The sequence below is a fragment of the Labrus bergylta genome, chromosome 6 (assembly GCF_963930695.1).
Source record: "Labrus bergylta chromosome 6, fLabBer1.1, whole genome shotgun sequence".
Taxonomy (NCBI): domain Eukaryota; kingdom Metazoa; phylum Chordata; class Actinopteri; order Labriformes; family Labridae; genus Labrus; species Labrus bergylta.
Genome location: NC_089200.1, coordinates 28527086 through 28549366, shown reverse-complemented (window position 1 = coordinate 28549366; position 22281 = coordinate 28527086). Strand labels below are relative to the sequence as shown.

At 37.7% G+C, this 22281-nt stretch overlaps 3 protein-coding genes across 3 annotated transcripts in view; 2 read left to right on the top strand and 1 right to left on the bottom strand.

Moving 5' to 3' along the window:
• The first annotated feature begins 1372 nt into the window (after nt 1–1372).
• Nucleotides 1373–9146, top strand: LOC109982152 (basic immunoglobulin-like variable motif-containing protein). The gene is made up of 10 exons (XM_020631240.3): nt 1373–1541; nt 1898–2436; nt 3491–3620; nt 3769–3864; nt 3948–4052; nt 4137–4231; nt 5107–5239; nt 6043–6126; nt 6204–6300; nt 6398–9146. The coding sequence occupies exons 2-10, from the start codon at nt 1959–1961 to the stop codon at nt 6692–6694; spliced, it is 1515 nt and encodes a 504-aa protein (XP_020486896.2). The 5' UTR covers nt 1373–1541; nt 1898–1958; the 3' UTR covers nt 6695–9146.
• On the bottom strand, nt 8975–14897 carry zgc:172121 (uncharacterized protein LOC337599 homolog). Its single transcript, XM_020631267.3, has 8 exons — nt 14614–14897; nt 12923–12990; nt 11325–11497; nt 11133–11236; nt 10001–10162; nt 9713–9918; nt 9369–9448; nt 8975–9274 (listed from the first exon to the last, which is right to left on the bottom strand). The coding sequence occupies exons 1-8, from the start codon at nt 14716–14718 to the stop codon at nt 9186–9188; spliced, it is 987 nt and encodes a 328-aa protein (XP_020486923.2). The 5' UTR covers nt 14719–14897; the 3' UTR covers nt 8975–9185.
• A 419-nt stretch (nt 14898–15316) lies between these two features.
• nme7 (NME/NM23 family member 7) overlaps nt 15317–22281 on the top strand; it is a 25593-nt gene continuing 18628 nt past the window's right edge. The window contains exons 1-7 of the mRNA XM_020631255.3: nt 15317–15446; nt 16470–16571; nt 16866–17032; nt 18300–18410; nt 20174–20224; nt 20428–20635; nt 20754–20859. Of these exons, the coding sequence (XP_020486911.2) occupies nt 15444–15446; nt 16470–16571; nt 16866–17032; nt 18300–18410; nt 20174–20224; nt 20428–20635; nt 20754–20859 (748 nt within the window). The 5' untranslated portion in view covers nt 15317–15443. The remainder of the gene's footprint in view (nt 15447–16469; nt 16572–16865; nt 17033–18299; nt 18411–20173; nt 20225–20427; nt 20636–20753; nt 20860–22281) is intronic.

The following is a 22281-nucleotide window of genomic DNA, read 5'->3' as shown; positions in this document are numbered from 1 at the left end:
ATCTCCCACCAAGGAGTCCTCTTTCCTACACAGACAGACACGTCATCATTGATTATGGTTCATTATGAGGAGGGACAGTCTATGGGAGGGTTACGGTCTGCTTATGTTTGCTGTAGATTTGACACCAATCCAGAATTTGAAACTTGTTGATATGATTCTCGTAAAAATTTGATGCACTTCATTTTAAGTGGATTTTCAAATGAAACCATATATCAAAGTTAGATAATAGAGGATGCAAGTCAAGTATGAGGGACAGAAAATGACTAAAGTTTAAATAAATAAATAAATAAATAAATGTTGGGAGAAATGCATACAATAATGTATAAATAAATAAATAATTAAATAAATGCATCAATAAATATATAAATAAATATATAATGCTGAAAACAATACATCAATGAAAAAATAATAAATACACTTTGTTAGTGAAAAAGGCTATTTATATATTTGTACATGTATTTATTAATTTATTAGTGTATTTCTACAGTTACACATCTATTTATTTCTGTGTCCATGTTGTAAGAGGAAAAGTATATATGTAAATTTGCTTCTGTCTGTTTTTCAAAATTGACCAATCCTACTTCAGTAATGTTAGGATGGCCCACTTAATTTACATATTTACTTTTCCTTGTACAACATGGACACAGAAATACATCAATAAATATATGAATATATGTATTTATGTATTAATTTTTATATTAATTGTTGCATTTATTTATATATATATATATATATTGAGGCGTTTATTTAATTATTTATTTATTTATACTTTAATAATTTTTTGTCCCTCATAGGCAAGGAGGACCTGCTGCTATATAAATAAACCTTACTTAGCCTACTTACTTACTTACTGCTTCATTTGTCATAGTCAAAATACAAACAAATAGATATAGCACATTCCAATAAACGTTTAAGTAAGTTTTTAATAAGTTTTTCTGTTCACCTGTTTATGTTATAGTAGCTCACTCAACTTGGAAGTTGCGCAAATTTGTACAGAGGACTAAAAAACGTTTTTTTCCAATATTTCTGGTTAAACGTTACTATGGCAACAGTTTGTAGGCTCCTTCAACGCCGTAAGAGCAATTATAACTGTCTGAGAATATTAGTGACCACACTTCACCTTTCGTCTGTGGAGTAGCCTACACTTTGAAGGGTGACAACTGGAGGATCATCCGATGGTTTACTCCAACACGTTGATGTGATTTGATAAGTCAAAGTTAATACAAATATAATAAACAAAACAAAAAAATCAGTATCGAGAGGAAAATGTAGCCGGTATTTGATCTCAACATTTTCACAAGGATTTTTATTTTCTTATCCAGATTTAATTATTCCCCCCCCCCCCCCCCCCCGTTACTCCTAGAATGGTACAGCCCGACCGAGCTGCACAGGAAGTGGAAACGAGTTAAGAAGACATCTCGGCGTTACAATCCATCAATTTATGATGGCCTATACAAATATGTACCTCAATTCAATGACTTTCGGCTAGCTTGTTGTTTTTCCAGTTTCCTGCCCTGTTTGGCTCTCAGATACTGCAAAAGGTAAGGTTTAAAAAGAGATAACGGAACAGCTGGGCGTGTTTGCATTTGCTAACCACAACACAACACAACTGTGTACATGTAGCTGTGTGTGCATCTCGTTCATCTCCACTGTAGGCTGTTTGGTTTACAGGTGAAATGTTAGTTAATGTTCATTAAGCCCAAAGCTAACTAAAGTCGAGACACCCTGCTTTTATAATAGGTGATGTATTGTAGGTTCAAGATAATGTTCATGCTCCTCTCTCATTTGTACAAAACGCACAGAGATCCTTAATGTGATCAGATGTTTGTGTGTTGTCTCTTCTGTCATCCTCTCATATATCTGTAGTTTCTTATTATGCCTGTCCTCTGTTCTCCAGGTGGAAACGACAGCTATAAATTCAGCATCACAGTCATCCGTTATAGTAAAGTGGCCATTCAATGCCTAACACATCAGAAGGTCAAGGAGCAAACCTCTCTGGGCCAGCAGAACCGTCAGGGCTGCAGAGGCCTCCCGATGGACAAGAGGAACACGGCCTGATGAGCTCCATCATCCGAGATGCTGCCAGAGTAAGAAGGGCTTCCAGTGCTGAGCTGCACCTGCCCTGGACCTGCCCGGTCACACACTCCCGTGAGAAGTTCTACACAGTCTGCTCCGATTATGCTCTTCTCAACCAGGCTGCTTCTGTGTACCGACCCCCAAACACAGCCATGGACCGGTTGACGGGTGATGGCCCTTCGCTGCTGAAGCCCAAACCGTCTACTGACTTCAGTGCTGGCCAGTCTGGAGGGAGCCATGCTGGATCAGACGGGGACAATGACATGATGGAGGTGTCCTGTTCCAACACTAAGCCTATCTTGGCCTGGGAGATTGATACTACAGACTTCAATGCTGTGCTCACAAGAAAAACAAGAACAAGTAAGAAAAGCACATCATAGAAGCCTGTTTGATGTCTGTATACAGGTCGAAATAAAAGTCAAACTTGCACAAACATGCACAGTATTGTGCTTCACTCTAAGCTGATATATGTAGTAGTGTTCTCATAATACTCAATCTTAAAGTATTCAATGTAACTAGTAAAATCCAAATGATATTGATACCTGTTTTGGTACCACAGCAACAAAAAAACAAGGTCCGTGGCATCAGATATTGGTTAAAGTGTCATTTTTAATGACCTAAAGATACAGGCTAACTCCTGCACACTGTTGAAACAGCTGAAGCATGTTGGCAACATTTTGGAAATCCAAACTATGCCAATGTATTTGTATAATTTAGACAGTGCTCTTTGTCCTTAGCTCACAGTAGCTGTGGTTAAAAATATGACAGGAGATTATTAATATTTTTATGCTTTGCTACTTTTAGACACTATCTATTAAAACGACATTAGTTGAATCATTTTAAAACAGATCTTATTGAAAAGTACTGAATTTTGAAGAGAATAGAATTAGATTTTATTTGTATTTAATATTATTATTTATTGGGTAAGTATGTAAAAAATCCAAATGTTTTCATGCTATTATTTTTTAAGTTAAGTGAGTTTGTTTACTTTTTTAGTAGTTTGTGTTATTTTGTTGGATCAAAAAAAGTGAACAAAGCAGCCTGCTATGTCAGTGTTTCCATAGATGACACAGATAAACAAAGCTCCACAGGTGTAGTAAAATTTCAATTGTGCAACCTTTTTCTTCTCATTTTCACTTCTTAACTAAAACAAGAAAAGGAATGTGGACTATTTGGCCACAATATATGCAAGGTTGTCCAAGCACTGACAGTAGATTCCTTGTTAATGAGCCGGGCAGCTATTTGGCATCCTACTTCAAAAATTTAAGATATTTGTTAAAGACAGGAATTGAAAGAATTGTAACTTTTCGTAGTTTGAATTCACAGAAAAGTATGGAATTATGAACCCTGAAATACAATGAAAGATTGTTTTGAATTCTCTTTAGTGTGGGCTTTACCTGGGGCTGTTTTTCAGGCAATGTGAAGAAAAGCATGACCAAGAAAATGAAATCTTCGGACAGATTCAGTCGTAATCTGCAGGACGTCTCTCCTCATGCCTCGCTGGAGGAGATCCAACAGAGAAAAGTGCTCGACCTCAGAAGATGGTAATGTAATATTTAGTGTCTTAAAGTGGAAACACAGTAAAACCCCATTCAAATCAGGATGTGAGAAAGATCTTAGTTCTCAAATATTTGCAAGCTGATCTGATTTATGGAAGTTTCCATGTGGCATTTCCATTACTTTCTTCCTCAGGTACTGCATCAGTCGGCCGCAGTACAAGACTTCATGTGGGATCTCGTCTCTGGTGTCCTGCTGGAATTTCCTCTATAGCACTCTGGGTGCAGGGAGGTGAGCAGCAAACAATGTCTCTTATCTGATTATTGAATAAAAACACAGCCAGACACACTTGTGATATGTTTTATTCTTGCTAGCCTTCCACCAATCTCTCAGGAGGAGGCTCTGCAAATTCTGGGTTTTCAGCCGCCCTTTGAAGAAATCAAGTTTGGTCCTTTCACCGGCAATGCCACTCTGATGCGGTAAACAAATCTATCCTTTAAAGAAACCGGTCATTTCTTGAAAATGTTTTCAGCTCAGTAATCAGTGCACGTTTCTTCTTACAGGTGGTTCAGACAAATCAACGACAATTTCCGAGTGCGGGGCTGCTCCTACATTCTGTACAAACCACATGGAAAACACAAGACGGCAGGAGAGACAGGTGAGTCCCTCGAGGTGCCTGGACAGTCCAGTCTGTGTTGTGAAACATACTGCTTTTCATTTCAAAGCCCGTTTAAACATTTTAGTATAGCCACGGCGGGGTGCAAGCAAGCAGGCGGGGTTTCCTTTATTTCACCTTAAAGCTCCTAAGAGGAGTTTTTAAACTTGTTATGAAATAGTCTGAAATTAATATCGCTGCATCTATATGAGCTACTAAAGCAAATGGGGCCGTCGACATGAAGATTGACTACTTCCATTTGATTATTTTTAATGGCTGAAATCACTGCCGCAGGGTGGGTGTCAGAGAAAGTGATTAACTACACATAGAAATTGACTTTATTATATTTTCCACAGCAAGGTTTCTCAAGTAAGCATACATCATAAAATAAAAAGCAGAATGAGGGTTTTGGTTACAAAACACTTCTTGCACATGCAGAGGACAAAATCAGCAAAAAGATGAAGGTACCCCTTTGTCTGCAGGGTTCCCTTAAATTGACACTTAACTAAACCACATTGGTTTTGTATTGTAAATGTGTGTTAACCAGCAAAATAACATCTACCACTGCAGGATTCATTATATCTGGAGTTTGACACAGACAAGGAAAACATGAATACATTTTTTTAACCCCAAATCCTCCTGATTCTATTTTGAATTATTGTATGGACTTAATATAAATAGAAATAATTATGACCATTATTAAAGGGAAACTTCATGTAGAGAGACAGGTATGTGTGTGTGCAGACCTGGTTAGGTGAGCTGCACACAGCGAGTGAGTTATCACACACAGGTCGAGGTTTGCAGTGTGGTTCAGTGTGAACTGTATGTCTACTCACAGAGAGATGAAACAGAAGTGAAAAGCACTCAAATCTTTTCAGCTGAAGGAGCGCTGATGAAACTAACCCAGGGGCTAAAGGATGAGTCCATGGCCTACATTTACCACTGCCAGAACCATTACTTCTGCCCAGTGGGCTTTGAAGCGACGCCACTCAAAGCAGCAAAGGCATACAGGTAGGTCACAACACTTTGATAAAAAATGAATTCCTTTTATTATTCATTTCATTATGATTTAATCCATTATAAGTATATTAAAAAGTCTTTGAACAAGGCAAACCAGTAATGTTCACAAGCCTGAATGATATGAGAAAAGTATGTGATGTCTGATGTACATTTTATTCATTTAATACTTTTTAAAACACAACATTACAAAGTCCTTTACACCTTTTAAAAGAGAAAGGAAAAACAATGCTATCCAGATATACTTACAGACATGCAAACATCCATGTTCACAATCAAGTCGCACATGGGAGGGAGACATCAGACCAAATTGAGCACGACTAGAAATAACAACAATATTTCAACAGGAAGAGTTATTCAAAGTTTAGCCTAAAGAAGTGCTTCCTTCTAGAAGAAGCCACAGCCTCAGCACATCTCAGTTACATATACAGTACCTATATCCATTCATACAGGTCTGGAGCCAACATGGCTTCACAGAGAAATGTTGAAACAGCACAGTGCAAAATGTTAAAACAACAACATAGATAACATTAATAAAAGAGTCTTAAGGGAGTGTGTGTCCAGAGTGTGAGGGGGTTGTTCACAATCTCACTTGCACACCTTGGGGTCCTTGAGGCCAACAGGTCATGGAAAGGTGGCAGATTGCAGCCAGTCACCTTCAGAGGAGAGCGCTTGCTTAGCTGCAGCCCGTCCTTGTTCTTGGCAGTGGCAGCGTGGTGATGAAGGAGAAGTTAATCATTGACTTGACATTTTATTTCAACCTGTACTGATCAGTGTCTCTCTCTGTTTGTGCAAAGGGGCACTTTACCCACAAATGAAATGGAGTACTGGATCCTGATTGGTGAACCCAGTAGGAAACATCCAGCTATACACTGTAAAAAGTAAGATTTGTTAGTGTCTGTCATATGCTATGATGAGTTGTAGTTGAGCTGTCTGTCATGAAGCCTCTCTGTTTCAGATGGATGGACATTGTGACGGACCTGAACACACAAAACCCAGAATACCTGGACATCCGTCACACCGAGAGGGGCCTCCAACGTCGCAAAACCAAAAAGGTTTTCCATCTCCCTCCTGTCTTTTTTTTTTAAATAAGGTGATTAATGTTTATATTCACGGGTCAGATGGAGACTAAAACAATGTCCCGTCTCACAGGTGGGGGGTAACCTGCACTGCATCATGGCGTTCCAGAGAGTTAACTGGCAGAAACTCGGCCCCTGGGCTCTGAACCTGGAGAACCTGCGACACGACTATCACCACTCCGGCACAGAGCGGGCCCACGCCTCCGACGAAACAGATGACAGGATTTCATCCAAGCGCCTGGCCAACGTAGGACGCTCGCACAGCATGGGGAGCCAGAAAGACAGCAGCTGGAAACGTCAGTCCAACACGGCAGAGTACAGACAGAGGAGCTCACCTGACAGCGACCTGGAGGAAGACATCACACACTGAACAGGTTTAACAGGACAGACAGAGGGAGGGTTCAATAACAGACATTACAGAGGTCTGCTGTTATTCTTTATTCAAGCAAACAAATCCCGTGCAAAGAACCAAAACCAGTAATGTCTGACTTTCTCGTCATATCTGAGGCAATAAAGCTATTTATACAACTTTAACGTTTTACTTTTTATACCTGCAACTCGTTTTCCAGCAGATACACTGCACAATAAGTGTTCAGAAGCATTAGTAGTTCAATATTAGGCGTTTTCGGACCGCAGGAAGTTCTTCATAGTTCTAAGAACCGTTGGACCGTTTTTTATTCATTCCGCACCGCTGGGACTATGAAATATTTTAGTTCCTAGAATGCCGTTAAGAGGAACCTTTTTAGATCCTTTTTCAGAGTAGGTACCATGGCGGTGCGAATGCAGACAGAAAAAAGATACTCAGTATGTGTAGTTCTCAAAGAACTCTTGCTCCGTGTCTGATCGGGAAATAAAGGATCTAAAATAAAAAACATACAGTAAAAAGTAACGACGCAGTGTGGGTCATACAGGCGTCATTGTCAACAGACAATGTGTTGCCATAGAGACAGGACAGAAGTGCAACGCTTTTCTTCTCAGTGAACAAGCATTTCATACAAACCAACTTACCAACTTTGTTCCCAAGCTAAATGCTAAATGCTAACTTCGCCTGCCTGGTGCTTGGTGCAAAACAGTTCTTGTACACTGTTTTCAGAGATTTTTCAATGACAAAAGACACCTTCAGCTTAGTAAATAATGAGACTATAAGTGAACAAAAAAAAAACATGATCATTAAAAATAAATATGTAGTCATTTAAAAAAATGACTCAAAAAGCAGAGTGTTGTAATTTTTATAAAATGTTACTCAGGAAGTTGTACGTCTTTAGGGACAATATGTCAATGGGAGATTAAAACTCATTTGGTGTTCCAGAGACTTTCTATAGTGGATAGGACAACACATGAGGGATGAACTAGAGTTAGCTACAATGCAAAAGTGAATAGCTTCAAAGCCTCATGGCATCAGTGAAGTGCTTCTGCAGGTTCAGGCCAAAGTAAAGCTCTGTACTAGTACAGAAAAAGATCTTACATCAAGTTTCCAATACACACATACTTGCTGAAAGGATCATTCATTGTTGGTTGTGGTCTTTCATGGGATTTGTGGATGTAAGGAAAACAGAATATTGACAGATTTGCACCTAAATATACAAATCATGTTTTAGAGACTATCAGATGGAGAATTAACTCGTTTTTAGGACCATGTTCTAGCTCTCATTAGTTTGGCACCCAATGGACAATTAAAACATGTGGATAAGTCTGATATCTTGCAGTTAATTTTTTTTTTGTTTTAGCTGACTAAATTGACTTTGAACGCTAGAATCAATCAGGGGCAACCAAATGTGAGACATAGTATCCGGCTGCCAGAATAGAAAGCTAACCCGTGGAGCTCTTTTAGTACTGATGTGATCACAGTTTCAGAATGTTTCACATCTGCAGCAGCCATCTTTGTAGTTTTTGGCCCTAAACCCTACTCAGTATAAGAAGCACTTGTCTTTGGACCGACCTAAAGTAGGACAGATGTAGAGTCTGTTTTCTTACAGATTTCTTCTGACACTTTTTTGTGTTTTTTTTTTTGCAGTAAAATACATTAACAATTTTATATCAGTAAACATCTTTGTGACAGCAAGATTGGTGTGCCATCCATTTGGATATCAATCTACTATTTCATTTGTTGGATACAGTGAAGCAGAACAAACATGTAGCTGTGCATGGATAGTTGCTGTGTTTTTAACCTCATGGCCGCTGCATCGTAAGTTGTTCTTGTTATTTTTCCCAACAAACAATGGATGATGTGTTTTTCAGACGAGCACACTGAAGGGTTATTTTCATCTCATTCCTCTAATCATCACAAACATTGCTCTTATTTATACTTCTATAACAAACCACCCGCAGCGATCCTGTAAAAGTGCACTTTTTACTCACCCAGCGCTGTCTAAAAACCCATTGGCTGTACATTCTTTTCAAAGACGACACTCCTCCATATGTCATCGTACAGGTGAACCCGCTTGTGTCTAGTGAGGTTTGTTCAGTTCAGTGAAAACTCTGTCCAGTTTCAGTGTTGTGAAAGCAGCTGACATTTCGTAGTGCTTTGTGAAACCTACAATGAGACTGTTACATAGATGATGATCTCAGTTGTTTTTTAAAGAGCCGAGCTGTACAGAAGTGAAAGTGGAATCCTTCAATCCCTGAAAATCAATCAGAATGTGAAACCTGAGAGAGTCGACACCTGCATGGTTTATTTTCATGTTTCCATTCAGCCGCACTTTGTTCTCGTCACGACACCTGCACTGTGCCATTTGTCTTTTGATCCAACATGTTAGTCATGTTTGTGATTTGATGTAGTTGTTTATTTATTTCATTTTACAATAAATTCAGATTTATATGAACTCCTGGAGCAGAGGTCTTTCTTTACAACAGTCACATGTTCAGTCCTGTTGCACTGCAGGCGTGCAGCTTCCCTTTAGCTCCCGTCTTAACTCTGATATGTCAGCAGGGCCGATACGACAGCAGCCCCCTGGGAGAGAGGGAGAAAATCATTAGTATAATATAAGGAGGGAACAGGTTAAAAAAAACACAAAATCAATACAAGAGAAAACAGTCCAGCTTACCGATCAAGGCAGCTCCTTGTGTCCTCCACGTGTGACTCAGTTTAAGTATTGATGCTGCTGTTTTCTCTGAAGAGTGCCACCTGTGGAGGAAAAAAAGTCAAGATTTCACTAAGCCATGGCAACGATTCCACACAACGACAACAACAACAACAACAACATGTGATGTCTAAAAATAAGTGTTTACAAAGTGCACTGGTGGACAACCAGCAGCAAACACAAGAACAAAGCACATGTGCACCAAGACTGAAAGAAACAGCGTCTCTTGAAGTGGATTATGAATTACCTTCCCAGTCCTAAAAGTGTTCAGTATTAAAGTATTGAATGTCACTTGACTTTGGACTTACCCCTGCTGTCTGTCCCAATCCTCTCCACTGTTAGGATAAACCACCCAGCTCAGGTCCGGGCTCAGCAGAGACCCGGCAGAGTCCAGCAGCGGCTCCACCAGCTCGGGTGAACAACAGTTTAGTCCGACAGCAACCAGCTGAGGGGATCTGTTAGCAACCTGCACCGCATCCGTGAACAGGCTGCCGTCTGATATATGCTTCTCATCCTGACGGGGTAGAAAACATCAAGTTATTTGACAGGTGACTAATAAATCAGCTGTTATAAAACTGATGATCCGCTGTGGTTACCTTACAAGAGAAGGCGAGCCAAGCTTTAGAGTTTGGAAACTCTCTGAGCAGCTCCACCAGAGCCTCTGCCTCTTTGATACTGGGGATCGTCTCCAAAGCAACAAGATCGGCTCCTGCTGCTGCTAAACATTCGATCTGAGGCCGGTGCCAGACTTTAAGATCCTTTGAAGAGAGAAAAAAAAACACCTCCACCCAATAAATACATTTTACCTCCACAGCCAATCAATCTGACCACAGATCATCAAAGACAGAAAAAGTGAAAATCTAGGTACATTAAAAAACTTGAATCAAGGTTTGTTTTTGTCCGAGACATTTTCCTTCCTTCAGTTAGACACTTAAAAAAAATGTATATAACTAGATTGTTGTTGACTTTTACATACATTTAGCAGCAACACACATTTATCTGTGAATCTTTTATTTCTTTAAGAAGGCCAATCATGATTTCTGGTACAAGTAGGGACGGCTGTGGCTCAGTTGGTAGAGTCGGGCGAGTTCTAACTGTAAGGTCAGGGATTCGATCTCCAGCTTCTGCTCCTGTGGCAGGACACTTAACCCCAAGTTGTTCCCGCTGCTTCGTCAGGGGCGTATGAATGTGTAGGAATCGGTATGAATGGAATTAGTTGCTCCTGATGGTCACTTTACATAGCAGCCTCTGCCATCAGTGTGTGAATAGGTGTCACATGCAGTGTAAAATCGCTTTGAGTAGTCAGAAGATTAAAAAAGCGCAATACAAGCTCAAGTCCATTTTTCATTTACATTTAGTCAGTTTCCTTTTTTAACAACAATATCCTTTTTTTCTATGTGAACTCCGGGGTAAACACTCTTTTTTCAAGACGTCAAAACGCATTTGGTGCAAATTACAGACACATTTTCCTTCATACTAAGAAAAAAAATCATCTTAAATATTTTCTTTGTATCAGAAAAAGTATTATTTTCAGTTTGTGAGGCCCTGGTGTTGAGATACCCTGAGCTTTTTCATGCTAGATATTTATACTTGAATTTACAGTCCTTGTTCTGTTGGTAGATATTTTTTCTGTAAGTTATATTTTCTCTATTCTGTTGATTTTGACCTTTTGAAGTAATAAGACCTGCATGATTAAATACACAGTCTTAGCTGTTAGAAGCTACCCACCTCCACACTCATGTCTTTTGCATAAGACCCCGTGTACTCTGATCCGTCGCACAGAAAGGCTCCATATGGTCCCACAGAGCCTGCCACCAAAAGACGTCTCTGCCCTTTAGAGATAAATGAACAAAACTCAATAAAATAGCAACACATATTACAGATAAAGCCTGTTTCACAGCTTTAAACTCTGTTCTGTACCTGTCATATGACTTTGAGAGATAAATCTCTCTACGGACTCTCTGGCCAGATGAACTCCAGACATCAGGAGCTCTCTGGCTCGTTCAGAGCTCACATCCAGGTGATTGATGAATCCTGTAATACTCGCCTGGTATGTGGCTGTTGTGATGACATCAGAACCACTGAGGAGATACCTGTAGAAATATCACCTTTTAAATAATTACTACTGTTACCTCTGTACGATCACCACATAATAAAATCTAAACTTTCAGAAGCACATTACAGCTATTACAAAGACAGCCTTCTATCATCTCAAGAACATATTCAAACTCAGGTTCTTCATGACCCAATCTGACTCCGACTAACTGGTCCATGCATTCAGCAGACTAGATTACTGTAATGCCCTCTATGCTGGACTTTTCAAAAAATCAATAAAAAAACTCCAACTCATCCAAAATGTTGCAGCCAGAGTGCTAACCGGGACAAAGAAAATAGAACACATCACACCGATCCTAAAAACCCTTCACTGGCTTCCAGTTCACTGCAGAATTGAATTCAAAACAAAAACTTCTGGTTTACAAAACATTACATGGAATGGCACCTCAATATCTTTCAGACCTACTCACTCACTAAAACCCAATAAGATCCCTCAGATCAGCAGATATGGGTCTGCTGAACTTACCAAAAGTCAAGACTAAATCTGGTGAAGGTGCATTTAGTCACCATGGTGCAGTTTTATGGAATAAAGTACCCGTTGACCTGAGGTCTGTAGAAACTTTAAGTTCTTTTTAGAGTGGTCTTAAAGCATTGCTTTTCTCTTGTGCCTTTGGTTGCTAGTGTGTGTGTGTGTGTGTGTGTGTGTGTGTGTGTGTGTGTGTGTGTGTGTGTGTGTGTGTGTGTGTGTGTGTGTGTGTGTGTGTGTGTGTGTGTGTGTGTGTGTGTGTGTGTGTGTGTGTGTGTGTGTGTGTGTGTGTGTGTGTACATATGGCTGGTGCATGGTTCCTGTGAGCACTCTATGTGTTGTATGGGATGGTGCATGCTCCTTTTACAAATATGTTTTGGTTTAAAGTGAGCTCTTGAATCCTTTTCATGTTTTTTCTTTGTTTTTGTTTATTATTTTAAATGAGTTTGTATTGTGTTTGTTTATTGTTTTCTTCTGTACAGCACATTGAGTTTATGTTTGTATGAAATGTGCTTTACAAATAAAATTGAATTGAATTGAATAATGTGAATACATGCCGTCTGTTTGTCAGAACAGGTGCTCAAGCCTAAACTGGCTTCTCGCCATGGATCTGCCTTCCCCTCTTTCTGTCATTCTCTCTTCACATTCTCTTTACTGTTTTCCCTTTTCTCTTAGAGGTTGGGGTCAGGAGTTTAATCACTGGGTCCTTGTTCTTTGATTAGGCATAATTATCTTGATTTTATTTCAAACACCTGTTTATTTCCCTTATTTTTCTGTTCTATTACTCATTCATTTTTGTAGTTCTTACTTTTGTTTGCTTGTTTTTTTTGTAAGTTGTTTTAAAAAAGTGCTATATAAATACAGTTATTATTTTTTATTATGTTCAATCAATTTGTCGACTGATCTTTGCAGCTTTGATATTTTACATGGACCTTACCTGTAGTGGGCGTCTCTTATGGCCTGGGGATTTGTATGCAGGAGCCTGGCGCTCCACAAAGGATCTCCCTTCATGTGTGAAACAAACAAACAGAACAAGAAAAACAAACATTTCAGTTCTTGTTTCTAAAATCTGTTTGTGTTTATCTGATGGATAAATGTGGACAACACGTTTTTTCCATTATTTTACAGATATCGACTATCACTTGGAAAGGATAAGTGGCATCATATATTTAAAAAATAATCAGCCTTTGACATACTACATGGTGGTATTTTTTAAATAAACATTTGGATAATAGTTTTATAATAATTTGGTTTATGATCACTTAAAAGATTAGTGGTGTAAAAGTTAATTCAGAATATACGCATTAAGTCTCATGGCATAAAAGACGACTTTCTTGAGACAAAATAATAACAGAAGATAATGTTGATAAGTAATCATCAGAGGTAAGAGACCATCTGGCGCCACCTGCTGGATATATTGAGGTGATAGACCCCACTGGATGAAGACCTTTTACTTGTTATGAAGTGTTTTTAAATAATTGTATTATTACTTTGACTTTGCCTTATTTTATTGTCCTTCTATGATTGCCATTCTTCTACTTTAACAAAATTATTTTAGGTCATGTTGTCTTTTTTTTTTCTAGTCAGTTGAAACCCACTGTCAGTGTCTGTTACCATGGAAATCCTTCTAACAGGCCTGTACATTAGTTAACAATCTTAACAGAGTCAAGATGGATCATTTGCTGTTTTTCACACTTGAATAGCTAACGAGAACAATCATACACAATCTGTGTAATGCAGGTTTAGGATCTTTGATAAATGCACAAAGACCTATGAGGGTCTGCTCCCTACCGTTTTAACCACTTTTGGAAACGCTCTTTGACAGAAATATTTTGTTCACGTTTGTTTATTTTTATTCAAACATATTTCATTAGGCCTACAGGCTTTTCCTTTTGCAATTTTGTATACTTTTGAGTTTAAGACACAGGACAAATGTGCATTCTTTATAATGAATCTTTTATTAGCTAAATGTCCTATTCACAAAAGTAAATTCAATGGCTCTAAGCTGCTCTTTTCAGTATTCAGGACCAACCTCAGTAATAACATGGTCTCCATAAACCTTTAGAGAAGTCTGAAGCAGTCAAGACTATTTTTATATCATAGAGTCACTGTAAGTTTTATATTAAAAAATGTTGTTCTGCAGGATTGATGCCCCAACTTATATGAATGATTGTGACACCTTGACCTTAAATCTTTAATTTATTTTTCCATTACTTATCCATCTAACTTTACTTATCCATCTAACTTTAGTACCTTGTTGTCTTAAGTTACTTATGTTAACGTGGTGTATTTGTTATTATTTTCCTTTATACTGTTTAATTTTTTTACGACTTATTTTGTCTGCTTTCATTGTTGGTGTTTAGGTAGCTGTATGTGCTTCATATGTATGAACTTCTTTAAGTTTAACCCAATTTTTAAAAAAGACCCAGCCTAGTAGTAGTTCATTCTGAATTCCCACGTTTCATTTACATTAATTCATAAAGGATAGTTTGAATACAGTGTCTAAAGCCAGTCTGAATCACATGGTCAACACTTTCACTTTAATTTAGTATGCTGTTGGCATAAATATAGAAGAGATAATACTGCCAATTTGTGGTTTTAATTATAAATATGTATGTAATGTTTTACCTGTAAATGAACTCCTTGCGCTTCCAGTTCAGTTGCTAGTCCGCCGTCCAGAATGAATGGTCCATCGTCATTCATGTAATGTCTTAGACGAGCAGGGGAACCCATGAAGAAAAGTTATATTGTAGACTGTTAAGTTGTATCTCTTAACGTCGCCTGAGTAATCAGACAACAAGCTCAAATTGACATTAATACAGTACCATAATAGACTGTAAATACAAATCATGGAACTTCCTCACTGTTGTTGTTCCGGGTAAGCGCCGGGGACAAGTCCAAAGGTTGCGTTTATAGTTACTCGAAATTGTGGGTTTTACAGATATTATTACACCAAACAACCACTAGATGAATTATTTGTAACGCTTTATAAACGGGTACACTTTAAACGTTAACAGTGCATTTATATATTTGCATAAAACTTAGCTCAGTTTATTAATTAGTGACATCCTGTGTCTTTTTTTTTATTATCCTGAAATGTAAAACTCGTACTCAAACAAAGGTGTGCCATGATTTAAAAATGTTTTTAATGACACGTTCAATAAATACACTCACACTAATCATAGTCACTTGTTAAAATTGAGCACTTTATACTGTTCCTCTATTATGAATTAATACATTATATGTGTTGTATGCACGATATTTGTTTAGTTTTAAATTTACATTTTGTTAAACAATATTCTTGTAAAGAGGTTAAGATTGTGATTAGTGAATGTTCCCTGAACGCATCTCAACTTGTCAGTACAGTTACTATAGCAACACGGAATTACCCGAGATAGCTAACGTTGGCCAGATGAAAACAGTATTGTGGACATATAAACGTTGTTAGTATTTTAGAAATGGTGAGTAAACATTTCTTTGTTTAATAACAATGTTACGAACACACTGTTCGTCCGAGAGAAAATGCAAAGCAAAACTAAAACTAACGAATAACTGTTTGCTAACATGTGCATAGCAAACACAGGTTAGCAGTTAGCATAGCGTTAGCATATCCCTCTACTTTAACCAGCAGAGAAATGTTAATAACTTTGTCATTTAACCAGCAGAGATGATATGTTAATAACTTTGTCATTTAACCAGCAGAGATATGTTAATAACTTTGGCATTTTGGAGTAGAAAAATAAAGTGCTGAGCAATTTAGAGCAGGTATTTAGTTAGGGCTGAGCGATATGGACCAACAATCAACAATCTTTATATTGTTTAGTTGAAGTGTGTTTATAAATCTTGGCTCAGTCATTTTAAAGTCAAATCAACATGAGCCAAATGTCAAATGTCACACAGGCACTGCTTTAACTTTTTAACTTCTATACTTTTAAACTGCTAATCCCTTTTGTTTGACAAAGTGAATACGATCAGATATCAATTCTTACTGGGGTAATAAAACTGCTTGCGCTATCACAGTTAAGTATTCACTGTAATTCAATACCATCTCTTTGTTTCTAGATAAGCTGTCAGTCTAAGAAGTTATTTTAAGAGCTGCCACTTATGTAGAAATGAATCATTTCATTTTAGCAAGCTAAATGAGTCCATTTTGGCATAGTCATACACAGCAGCATGCACAGCTTTGTCAGGTCCAACATAATCAGTGACCTCAAGAAGGTTTTTCCCCTCCTAGCCATTTAAAAATGAGGGCTGGATCTTTTGAATCTGAGCCAGTCAGTTTTGAATAGAAGACTGTGTACTTGTCTTTGCTGTTTGTTGGTGCAAAACCATTTCATTTTTATCTACATCTAAAGATGAAAAAATCTAATGATACAGTTTCATAGCTGTATGGTTTCAAATGAGATTATGGTTTCCTTATGATATTTTAAAGCATGGATTTATTCTACACCTCCTAGCATCTTTTGATTTGTTTCCTTTATCAGGAGGATCGCTTTGCCTTTCTTACTGAATGGTACGACCCAACTGCTGCTCTCCTGCGGCGTTACCAACTGTTCTACTACCCCAAAGATAGCTCAGTGGAAATGGTAGGCTTTTACTTCTTGAATTATATTTGTTATTGTTCTGTTGGCTGCTTCAATTTTTTTATCCCTTAATTAAAGCAAATATTGTGTAATTAGAATTCATTAAGCTTTGTAGCCTCAGAATCCTTTGGATTTTTAGGCTTCAAAGATAAAATAAATAAACTATGTTTTGGTGCCAGTGCTTAGAGCAAATGGAAAATTGTCCCTATTTATATCTGCAATGCAGACTGTTCAAATAGTTTCACAGCAATCACTTGAGTTGTTATAAACCACCAACATGTTTTTTTTTATTTGCAGTTTGATGTAAAAAATCAGAGAATATTTTTGAGAAGGACAAAATACGATGACCTCCATCAAGAGGATCTGTTTGTTGGGAGTCGAGTGAATGTGTTCTCTCGACAGCTGAATCTGATCGACTATGGAGATCAGTACACAGCAAACAAACTTGGCAGCAAAAAAGAAAGGTAAGATATTAGGTTGTGTGATATAGTGAGTTTCAACGTTAAGGTTGGTGAAGAGAAAATTGTTGACTTTTATAATAATCAATGAATTCTTGAATTCAGACATATTTAACTCTTTTGCTTGTTCAAGCTTCTTAAATGTGAAGATTGCTAATTTTCTTTGACCTTTTTGACACAATGGCTTTTGGACTTGCTGGTTTCATCACAAATTAAAATATTCCGCCCAGATATAATGGATTATTATAAACCAAATCATTAGTGATAAGAATTCTGACTATTGTTAGTGATCCAGATATCTCATTTGGCACTATTTCTGCTTTTACTTTATCAGCCAAATCCTTTATATATTTGACGTACAATTGAAATGTGTTCATATTTTTTATTTATCCTATTTATACAAGTTTGTATAATTTCAGAATAAAACTATTTTACATGATGTTTGGTAAAAAAAACAAAAAAACAATGTAATATCATCGAGCACTAGTCTTCATGTTTATTGAAATGGTTATTTTTGCCAAATGTTAAAAATGATAGTTTCACTTCTAACACCTAACACAGTGCAACTGCTGGTCTACTGTATCTAAATAAAATAAATGACGTGTGTATTGGCCCTATGGCTTAGTGGTTTGGGGAAAGATCATCCCTTTTTTCTTTTGTGTTTTAAATAACAACAAAATGGGAAACAAGGAGCCGACTCCAGTAATTTACTTAAAGGAGCCTACTCATTTAGGAACAAGACATCACTAAAAACAATGATGTTTGAAAAAATAACTAAACAAGCTTTACAAGGCTAGCATACCTTCAGTATTACAACTTTACCTTCTCGTTGACACTATTTGATTTCTTCCCAATACATAGTACAACAACGTACCCAAAACATTACAAAATGCCTCAAAATGTCCCAACCCGTCTTTACAACCTTCATCTGATAGTTTCAGGAGGTTAAACACTAGATTTTGATACAAAATGATCTCAAAACTGATGTAATTGTCCATGATTAACTCTTGATTTCTGCCTGAGCATATGCATGATATTTTCTGTTTATAAACCTTTTTTTTAAATCTATTTTACTATGTCAGTCACTAAAGTACTTTGAAAAACTAATGGTGCTCTAAATCTGCTCTATCTTTCTTTGACTTGACCAGACTTGATCGGAAGTGCTCATCAACTGAAGTGTTTCTGTTGTGCTCTCTGATCTTGGCACATTGCCTCTTGCAGGCTTACTTGTCAGACATGATCAATTTCTAAATGTGTCTCTCTATGTTTGCAGAACACTTGCCTTGATAAAGCCGGATGTATTGACAAAGATTGGAGACGTCCTTGAATCGATTTACTCCTCCAACCTGATTGTGACCAAAGCCAAAATGACAAAGCTAACATGGTAAGGTCAAAGCCTCCTCATAATATATCATATCAGACAAACTCTAGTCAAAGAGTCAGGCAAAGGCAGTTTGGTGCCAGTTGTCCTCACAATAACAGATGGATGACTCTGTTTTCTCTCACACACAACATGAACATATGGCATGCTGAGTGGCAGAGTGGCAGACGGGGTTGGCATTTAATTAACGGTTTTATCAGGTGCCCATTCATGCTGAAATAATATTATCAGTCTCATCTCAGTCTAAAAGTACAAAGAGCAATTATGCTTTTATAGATTTGATGTTTTGTCACAATTGAAAAATGGATTGGGTTTTGTGGCAATTCAAATTATTTGACTAGTATTACTTATTTAAAAGCATGAGATAGATCAACCAAGTCTGTGGTTGTTGTTTCAATAAGGCAGAAGTCCCCAAATGCAGCCTCTCTCCCTGAAACCAAAAACAAAGCCTCTCTTTATTTATAATAATGATATAGTAGGTGCATTTTAAAAATCCATACGTGGATGTGCCAGATGTGTTTACTACTGAACAAAAGAAGTTATTGTTTTTGCCCCCAAAAGAAAAAAAAGTGGAATCTAGAACACTCATCTGCAAATCGAGCTGGAAATCTGCACATCATGATGGAGTCTCTGGAGGTTTTAGAATAAAAAATAATAATCAGACAGATTGAACTCTTACAGAGTCCTGTCCTTAAATCATTTTTAAAGACTTGTTTCTTGTCTCTAAACACTCAATGGTCTTCGGCCGAAATACATCTGTTTTTGTTGGAACTCAAGGAATTCAGACCCTTCAGGTCTTGTGGGACAGGTTCTTTTAATCCATGCAAGAACAAGCAGCCTTAAGTCTCTATGCTCCCTATCTGTGGAATAAGCTTTATGAATATGAGCTGTGCTAAAACAAAAAACTCATTGGAATCTGGCTCAAAAGAAAATATTTTTGTTTAGCTTTTCAATGAATTAGATGCCTAACTTATTTTTTTTTTTATCTCAAACTATGTCAAGCTTGCTATGCTTCTTGTTTTAGTGTCTCTAAGATGCAGTAGAATTGTTTCAGTCATTTCTTGTTTTTATTTATTTTTTCTATTCCCGTACAAAACACAATAGCCTTGTGTCTGAGTATCTCAAATTCTGTTTCCCAAGAGATACAATTCTTGGGGGCCAATCTAGACGGCTCTTTTTTATATGTTGGCTTAAAATAAGTCAAATTTGATCAAACTGAGTCATACACATGTAGTTGACATATGGAGGCTGGCTATTAAGCCTGACTAATGTAGTATTTTTAAGACTTGTACAGATACCCAATTTCATGGGAAAAATTCACAGATTCACCCAGATTTTACAGATATGACTAAAACAATTTCCCAAAAGTCCTCAGAAGGCTGCTTTTTAAAAACAAATTATTTTAAATAAAGAATATGAAACATTATGTTACATTGTTATACACTCTCAATTAAACCTAGTGTGGACTATCATCCGCTCAGCTATGCATCTGTTGAGTCAGAGCATGCTCCACTGGACAAACTACAATGATACTGAACTGTATCATATGCATTATTATAATATATGTGTTAGGGACTCTAAAAAACCTGCCTAAAAATGTGTATATTTTTAACTGTTGAATTCAAAAAAGCAAAATTACAATTTAAAATGATAGATTTCACTGTCCTTTCAATGTCCTTTTCAGTAGTGTAGTACAAAGTGTTCACATGTAATACCTGAAATAATTTGGACACTCATTAACTTCATGCTTTGTGGTTTTCTTACAGGAGCCAAGCAGCAGACTTCTATGCAGAACATCAGTCAAAGCCTTTCTTTAAGTGAGTGTGTGTAAATGATTAGCCAGACTCAAGCAGGTGTTAGCCAACAGAACACAATTCTGGTATCCAGCCACCATCATTAACAGAGACCTGTGCATTATGACATTGTGGTGACATTTGAACATGTTTTATACGGCTGACCTACAGCGGATAGTAATTCCGCTAATATGGATGAATTACTCCATTATTACTCCCTTTTGCAGTAACCTGGTGCAGTTTCTGTCCTCGGGCCCTGTGGTTGCCATGGAGCTGATGGGTGATGAGGCCATGTCTATCTGGAGGAGGCTCCTGGGACCTGCAGACTCCGCTGTGGCGCGGAAGGAGGCGCCGCTGAGTGTCCGTGCCCAGTTTGGAACAGATGGCATCAAAAATGTTGGACACGGTTCTGACTCTGTTGCTGCAGCAGCAAGAGTAAGACAATTAAGCTAGCCTATTAGCCTCAGTCATGTTTATGCACATGCTTACATCCCAATGCTTCACAGTCATAGAAGGTTTGTGAATGATAGTCTGTTTTATTGTGTTTCATCAGGAGCTTGAATTTTTTTTCCCATCTACAATTGGCCACGGTCCCTCAAATACAGCAATCTATACAGACTGCACATGCTGCATCATCAAACCTCATGCCGTATCAGAAGGTAGGATACATAAACCTACAAATATCGATATTATCAATACATCTAGTCCTCTTGAATGATCTATAGTTTTGCTGATAGATCTACAGATATTGGCTGATGTCTCCAAATGTGAATCCCTTTCTAACAGACTATAAAACACAGAAAACTGTGCTTGCAATGATTTTAAAAAATGGATGTAATTCCATAGTTTGTCCAGCAGAGTGTCCACCATTGCAAAAGTTAACAACACTCCTGGTATTTTCTCCAGCACATGTTGCAGAGCATCATCCATTGAGCAGATAGTGGTTTGAACTTTATGTAGTATTCATGTAGTATAGTAACAGCAAAACTCTTTAATACAGTTATTGGTTTAAGAGCTAGAAAGAAGCCTTCTGGGTACCTTTGCAGAGCTATACCTGTGAAAAACATTACCAAAGGGTCTGTTTTCCAGCCCAGCTCAAAATTCACATGAATGTTTACCATTTATAAATTGATACAGGCTTTGGTCTTAAAAATTTGATATCATTTGAAATAGTCTATTTTATCTATCAGAGGCTCTGATCTTGGTATTTTCAATCTTTTGATACATTTAGTTGCAGAGACTTGTATCATTGTTTCTCGCTTACCACTCACTGGCAATGTGTTTGTGTCACAAAGAGGCACAACATGGTTTCCAAATGTGGCTTTGGATTTTTCCAAATCCCTGCACTGATCCCTCTTGGTGGAGCATGCCTCTAGAGCTCTGACCTGTGAAATGTGAAATTCTCTGGACAGAGCTGTACGCACAGAGAAAGTTGTTGACTGAGGAGAGTCCTGCTCTGGTTGTCCTGGACAGATAAACTCAAAGGCGGTTCACTCAATAAACAAGAACACCATGGTCCCCAATAAGTTAAATTAATTGTTCTTGCTGATTAGATTTTAATGGCCCATCCAAAATATTTTTTTTATCTGATTCAGAAGAGGTTTATTTTGGTACATCCTGTTTTCCTGGATGTATTTGTGCCTTTTTGTTCTCTTTTTCAGGCCTCGATAGCAGCATGTCTTGTAATGTTCTTAATCTGACAAGATGGAAATGCACATTAGCCTCAGATGCAATTTCTTGTTGTTGTTTTTTTCCTAACATGTTAAACTCGGATGGTCACTTGCACCAGCATGTCAGAATTGTCATATTGAGAATGTTAGCATGCTGACGCCATTATCGAGCTTCCACCCTAATATGTATATATGAAGGGGGCGTTGAGTTTGACATTTTGGCTGGGGCCGTCTTGATTTTGGCTCTATATTTGGACAAGAGTAGAAACACTTTGATGAGCCTCTATTCTGGTTGATTGGCAGGTCCTTGTGGTCACAACTTGTCAATCTCAGTTAGCCCCACCCTAAAGGTAAAGTGTTGTCTATTATTCTAGATTATTATTCTAATTTAGAGCAAAATTCACAAAATAA

Excerpts from the sequence above, each read along its gene's own strand:
- LOC109982152 (XM_020631240.3), top strand. The coding sequence starts at position 1,959 with ATGCCTAACACATCAGAAGGTCAAGGAGCAAACCTCTCTGGGCCAGCA. Across the intron at positions 3,865-3,947 it reads AGCACTCTGGGTGCAGGGAG|CCTTCCACCAATCTCTCAGG; the intron begins GTGAGCAGCAAA and ends TATTCTTGCTAG. Across the intron at positions 6,127-6,203 it reads CCAGCTATACACTGTAAAAA|ATGGATGGACATTGTGACGG; the intron begins GTAAGATTTGTT and ends TCTCTGTTTCAG.
- zgc:172121 (XM_020631267.3), bottom strand. The coding sequence starts at position 14,718 with ATGGGTTCCCCTGCTCGTCTAAGACATTACATGAATGACGATGGACCA. Across the intron at positions 11,237-11,324 it reads CTCTCAAAGTCATATGACAG|GGCAGAGACGTCTTTTGGTG; the intron begins GTACAGAACAGA and ends TTATCTCTAAAG. Across the intron at positions 9,275-9,368 it reads ACAAGGAGCTGCCTTGATCG|GGGGCTGCTGTCGTATCGGC; the intron begins GTAAGCTGGACT and ends CCTCTCTCCCAG.